Here is a 6,662-nt window from a genome sequence, read left to right on the forward strand (position 1 = left end):
ACACCCACAGAGTGAGTCACCTAATCACCTCTCTCTAGTATGCCGGTTGAACTCAGTTTACACTACAAAATAAAATACCATAATCAAAATAATAATTGTAATCTAAAAGCAATCTCAATGTCAGTTTTTTACTCAGGATAAGTAATGTCCAAAATGCTTAAGATGCATATCATTGTTTTTCCAACCAGATACACTCATAATGTATTATTGTAAAAACAGTTTGTCATTTAATACAGGTACAAAAACTGCTATTTAGCTGAGTTCATTCTGTCTTACACAAAACAACTTAAGGAAGATGTTAAACAAAAGTATGTCACAACACTATTGATGGCACTATTAAAAACGAGCTAGTTGCTGCTTTCAGCAATATTCAAGCAATAGCATGTCAGACAACACCAGAAATTGACTTCACACATTAAGCACATGTGGGCTGTCAACCTGGGTCTTCAACTTGACAAGTAGACACATTAATTACCAAGCTATTCCTTCGCCCTTTGTATTAAAAGATCAGGAATAGCTTGGGGTCAGTTAATCTTAGAAAATACAACAACATAGTTTTCTGATTTTTTTTTATTTCCCCTTTCTTTACACAAATTGCCAGAACATTTAGTTACGCTGGTTACCTCCCCTGAAGCTGACAGAGTTGATCGGTTGTGTAACTTGCAGGCCAGGGATGTTGGCAAAGTCCTGAAATTAGATTTTGATTTTCATGTGTGAGTCAATGAAATACTTGCTACAGATTGGAATGACTAATGTGAAAAATGACACTTGAAAAGCCACCAACAACATCCTCACAGCTGCAATAAAAATAGCTTACGGAGTTATCTCCCTTAGCCTTGAACACACCTGGCAATTTCAGTGCAATGTCCACTGAAAGCTAATGTTGAACTCTTGGCTCACAGATCACTGCAGCCACTTAACATAAACACTTCTGTGTTCATTTACCATAAAGAGGTAAATGGGTGGGTAAGCCATTTTGGTTGAGTGTGCAAAAGCTGTGCAGCTTTATCAAATTAGGTCATACCCAAAATACAGCACACACAACAGCCGTGTCTGATCTTTCACAGGTTTTTATATAACTACATTACCTCAGTGACTAAAAACTCATCTCTCTTGCATATCCCTTCATACAGAACTGATCATTGGATCAGCCAATGCCATGACCTAACATAATGAACATAAACATCCCTGATCAGTAATTGACATAGGGTGTCTGCTGAATCTTCTTGTAATCAGCATTTGCTAATATCATAACATGTGAAAGTTGCGGCTCCCAATAGGCACAAATTCTACTGAATAAGCACAAGCCTGTTCAAATACTCCGCACAAAAACATTAAAAAATGTGTGTGTAGGTCTGTCTGTATGCACGTATTTACTTGAAGAAACCATTTGGCAAATCTCACCAGAGACTTCAACATCTCCTTGGTGTCTGGATCAACCTCAATGATGTCAACATCAATAGCAGAAACCTGCAAAACAAAATTGTACATCTCCGTCAACACGTAACAAGAGAACTTCTACAAAGATTTCAGAAATAATGTTTCAGGTAAAGATACAAGTTTGTTTTTGTCTGTTGGATCCCATGTCCGAACTGGCGGGGTGAAATGGGCTTTAACATTTAATGAAGAAATATTTCACTCATATCACGATCTGCATGCATGTTTATGTGTGGCTGCTTTTACTAGCTGAAACTTCAGCTTGTTTTATAGTGCTTGCTCATCGACACGCCATGCCACAGATAAACATAAATTAAATACCTTACTTTCACATATCATACCAACTCGAGTCAACCAGTCGTCTTTCTACCCATCAATGCCTAGCAACATTCAGAACGACAAGTATCACATTTAACGTCTGATTGAACCCACAACCTTCCGGACTCTGGACCAATGCTCCCACCACAAAAAGGCAATTTTATGCATGAACTGCTAATATTCAGTGCCCTGGGTGGAGCTTGCAAACGTACCTCTGGCACATAGTTGTCTCTCCTCTCTCTCTCCTCCTCTTGCAGCTTGATGGAGATACCTCGCACTGGGCCACGCTGGATTCTCTTCATCAAATGGGTGACAAATCTGCAACAACCACCCACATGACAATCTGCCACACAAACTACCATGACATGCCAACAAATAAATAAGGCTTTGTAAAGTTGAACTTGCGGACACTCAGTCAGTCTAGAGTCATCGTAAATACATTACCGAGGACAAATGCTAATGTCCTCCACACCATGGGATACATTATTCTATTTTGTTATTTTCATTCTTACTTTTTTACAAAAGTTAAAGTAGTAATTTGTCGAAAATACAATACTGACAATTAGTATGCTTAGATTGTTCAAAACTGTACTTTTGACAACTGTATTTTTTAATATGAATGAGCTAAATGTGAACAAACAGGTCTGAACACAAGCACTCAAGTCATTTGTCACTTCAAAGCAAAGCATCAAAACAATATACTCCAAGGCCAAATGTAGACATTGCATCAAAATCAGGTAATATGATACACTCAGCCTTATCACCCATACTGCATATCTTGACAGTGTTGAACACCAGTGCTTGTCAACACCCATCAGACAATGTGATCAATACTCAAGCAGTTTGTCTATGAACATGTGGACATTGTTTTAACAGTGGACTGAACCCAGTTAGTTTTCAGAAACCTGATACGTCCTGTTGGTAGTTACACATCAACAAGAATTTTTGGAGGGTGGGAGGTGTCATACTAATTACTGAATAACACGTTTACTGCTGCTAAGAGATCCTAAAAGATAGGGACTTTTCTAGCATTTGGCCTAGGACTAAACATCCAACTTTTCAAATCTACTATTCCACAAAACCCAAAATTACTTGCTTCTTTTATAATCACCTTTGAATAGACAAGTAAATTACAGTTTCCAGCGCAAAAAGATTTCAAGGAAACCATGTTCTTAAAACCAGACCTCGCCATAACATGTTGCTCCTGATCAATCACATACATATGATGACAAATAAGAAGAAAAGAAAGAATAAAAGACTCACATAAAAGTGTAACTTATAGTCCATACATTCTAAAGACCTCTTCATGCCTTTATGTTGTTCCACTGAATTACAAAGAACTATAACTATAAGCTGTGTATCCGGACAGTGGTGGTCACAATTATTATTAATCAGCATGTACCTATAATTAAAACAAGATAAGCCGACATAGCAAGACACTGTTAAATACAGGTTAGTACTAATAACTGCCCTTCGGCAATGGTTATGTGGCTTGTGTGTATTTCTATCCCTTCATAGTATCTTACCCTGCAATCTTATTTCGGAGTTTCTTGCTGGGGATAATGGCTATTTCCTCACAGACACGTTTGTTTGTGTGGAAGTCAAGGGTCAACTTCGTGTAGTACTTTTCAATAATAACTCTAGCAGCTTTTTTCACGGTCTTTGTACGAACACGCGCCTGAAAGAAAATATGTGTTTCAATACATAACAAAAAACAAACATGATAAAAAATCTAAAAAACAACCATATGAAGGTCTTTTCACTTGAACTGGGATCACAGAGCACACGCACAAAATACTGCTCTGTTGTTTCTTGCAAGATATAATTTCAATATTTTCACGCTGCTCGAAGTGAGTTACATATTTGCATAACTTCCTAACAAAGGTAACTGCTGAGTTATTTTAAACATTTATTCACTGTACAGTTCCTGCTGTACATACGTTGTAAGTAAGACAAACATTTACCCAAGCTAAAGAACATACAATGCACAAGGCACAGATCTATAATACTTTTGCGTGTGTATTTGCATGCAAATGTCTGGAAAGCAGATGGTTTACACTTACAGTTACTTTGTGAATTTCAATCTTCAACTGAACACAGATTATCTGGACCAAGCGAGTAAGAGTGAGTACTTTTAGCAATATTCTTGCAATATCATGGCAGGGGACACCAGAAATGGGCTTCAGCCTTCACACATTGTACCCATGTGGGTCTAAAAGTGTGATGAGCAAACGCATTAACCACTTGGCTTCCCCACCACCCTGATCGGGACTGAAACTACAAGTGCTGTTGCACCATTTACCTGGTAGGGCTGACTCAAGTTCTTACAAGAGCTAATTTAACATGCAGCCAATGCTCAGGAACCTGAAACATCGCTGGGAGATTCTGTGTTGGGCAGTCTTAGTAAACTTATCCTCAGTACTTTTCATTACGCTCCACTACTGAGGCTAACAAACCTTATGGGAGGTCGCGTCAGGTAACCTTTGAGATTGATCAATCAGAACACAGCTTACCAAATCGCAAAAGTGCATATTCGCACATACCTTTTGAACTTTTTATCTCGAAAAAGTTCGTACCCGAACAATTTCGAATGCTATCTAGCGCACGATCACTTCCGGGTGATGCACACGGTACACGTACAACCATGACAATGTTGAGTAAACACTCGCTGAAAATAGTGTTTTGACAATATTCAAGGATGTTATCTTGCGGAAATATTAGCTAATGGTAGCCATGTCAACAGAAACCCCAAAGCGTATATACTGCAGGTCAAATAACTGTGTATATGCAGATTTTTGTTTGTGGAGAGATCTGTGTAAGTGACCTGAATATTTTGAAAGTCCCTCTGATCCCTAAATAGTAGTTGATGTCTGATTGGTTAAATCTATTTAACCGTCTCACGATTGATTAGACGGTCATTGGTCGCTCAAAGGTTACCTGACACGACCTTCTACTAGGTTTTGTTAGACTCCAAGGTGGAGAGTAACGAAATACATTGAGACTAAGTTTACTTAGACTGCTGTGTTGGGCAAATTTTATATGGCAATGATTACTTAGACAGTCTATCAATCATTACTTGACAACTTGACCAAGTCTGCTAATTGTGTTTCCATTCAAACCTTATTTGTGCAAAACAACACTGCTTTGAATTAAAATAAAGCAAAGTCTGAACAACACATGCTGCTTGACACATTATGGTCGTTACTGTTGAGTATCGTGGACACAGTATCATGAACTAAACAGAAGTATTGAAGTTTTTAGTTTTACGTCGCACTTAGCAATATTCCAGCTATATGGCGACAGTCTGTAAATAATCGAGCCTGGACCAGACAATCCAGTGATCAACAACATGAGCATCGATCTGCGCAATTGGGAACCGATGACATGTGTCAACCAAGTCAGCGAGCCTGACCACCCGATCCCGTTAGTCGCCTCTTACGACAAGCATAGTCGCCTTTTATGACAAGCATGGGTTGCTGAAGGCCTATTCTACCCCGGGACCTTCACGGGTCTGAACTAATCAGAATTAAGACACGGTTTGTCTGTCAAAATGAGGTATTCGCTGACCACATCAAATGAAACTTTTTACTATTTTAGTCGACAAGTCAATTGGTAGATTTGCAAGAGCATACTTTTGAGCGAAACAGTTCAGATTTGTCTGTCAAAACAAGTCATTCAAAGCCCAATATTGAAACTGGATAAAGGGTTGACAAAACAGTGTGCCAAGAAACTTGTGTTTCGGTGAAGATTTCAGAGAATTCGCTGCAGATGTCATTGCTGGGTGAAATAATCTTGGTTTCAACGAAGTTTCGGTTCGGGTATGGGTCATAACTGTACAGATTATACATATGCCTGACCGAACAAAGTTAAATTATGTCATCCATCAATTTGGATATATATTGTGTGTAATGTGTTGTATTTATTTTGCAAATAAAATGGGAAAATAAGCTAGATGGGCCTTGATTTCAAAGCCGTCACTTCAATCTCACCATGTTGATAGTTGACCAAGGCGGAAGAGAAAGGACCGGGCAAAATTCCTTAGAAAGCCACGATTGGTTAAATTTTCTAGGGAGGGATCATTGCTGGAAAATGTCGCCAGTGCAATAACTTATGGCAGCTTTAGACGAATTCACGCCGTTGATAGGGCTACTGCTACAGCATAATTGAAATAAAACTAATATAAAAAGAAGGGATAGGGTTTTACTGTCGTGACAGCAAATAAACACAACTGTGAAGACGTTAAAACAGATTCTTTAACTCGAGACCAGTGTTCCTGCAGATAAATGATAAACCATGCTACAATAGAGTATATACGCTTCACAAGACGCTCGAAGTTTGTCAGATACACTTTCCACTGGCATCAGAGACGGCTGACGTGTACATTGTATACTCTACATTGAGTGATGCACGAATGAACAAGATATTTCTATTTTTAGCTCACAAATGTATCCACGTACATTTTGACAGTCCGAAGATTCGTCACATAGGATCTGGGCGTTTCAGGTAATTTGCGTGACCGTCACTGAGTGTGTAACTGATGCGATTTGTGAAGTGACCATGGTGATCAGACTGTGTACAGTATGACCGAATGTAGATACCGATGTATACCTCAACAAACAATGATGTCATCTATCATAGTCAGCATGGTCAGTGGAGATAGATATCGATATTTACATATCCACAAACCGTGACATTTCACCGATGTAACACTTTAACATCGGACAGTGTTCTATGGGCATGCAACGTCTGTATTATCAGTGTTAGCGACGGTTCAGTGTAGCTGCTAACAGGTATTCTAGTGGTTAATTAAAGCATGTGCCCGAAGGATCGGGTTCGATTCCCCACGTGGATACAATGTTTGAAGCCCGTTTCGGGTGTTCCCACCGTGGTATTGTTGGAATATTGTT

The 6,662-nt window shown here is 39.0% G+C and overlaps 1 protein-coding gene across 1 annotated transcript; it reads right to left on the reverse strand.

The window, feature by feature from the left end:
• Positions 1-552: 552 nt before the first annotated feature.
• Positions 553-5,812, reverse strand: LOC137278189 (small ribosomal subunit protein eS17-like). The gene is made up of 5 exons (XM_067810386.1): positions 5,745-5,812; positions 3,282-3,433; positions 1,968-2,073; positions 1,405-1,470; positions 553-687 (listed from the first exon to the last, which is right to left on the reverse strand). The coding sequence occupies exons 1-5, from the start codon at positions 5,745-5,747 to the stop codon at positions 607-609; spliced, it is 408 nt and encodes a 135-aa protein (XP_067666487.1). The 5' UTR covers positions 5,748-5,812; the 3' UTR covers positions 553-606.
• Positions 5,813-6,662: the final 850 nt, after the last annotated feature.

The sequence above is a fragment of the Haliotis asinina genome, chromosome 3 (assembly GCF_037392515.1).
Source record: "Haliotis asinina isolate JCU_RB_2024 chromosome 3, JCU_Hal_asi_v2, whole genome shotgun sequence".
In the NCBI taxonomy this organism is placed as follows: Eukaryota; Metazoa; Mollusca; class Gastropoda; order Lepetellida; family Haliotidae; genus Haliotis; species Haliotis asinina.

Excerpts from the sequence above, each read along its gene's own strand:
- LOC137278189 (XM_067810386.1), bottom strand. Across the intron at positions 2,074-3,281 it reads CTCCGAAATAAGATTGCAGG|ATTTGTCACCCATTTGATGA; the intron begins GTAAGATACTAT and ends TGGTTGTTGCAG. Across the intron at positions 688-1,404 it reads AGGAGATGTTGAAGTCTCTG|GACTTTGCCAACATCCCTGG; the intron begins GTGAGATTTGCC and ends ATCTAATTTCAG.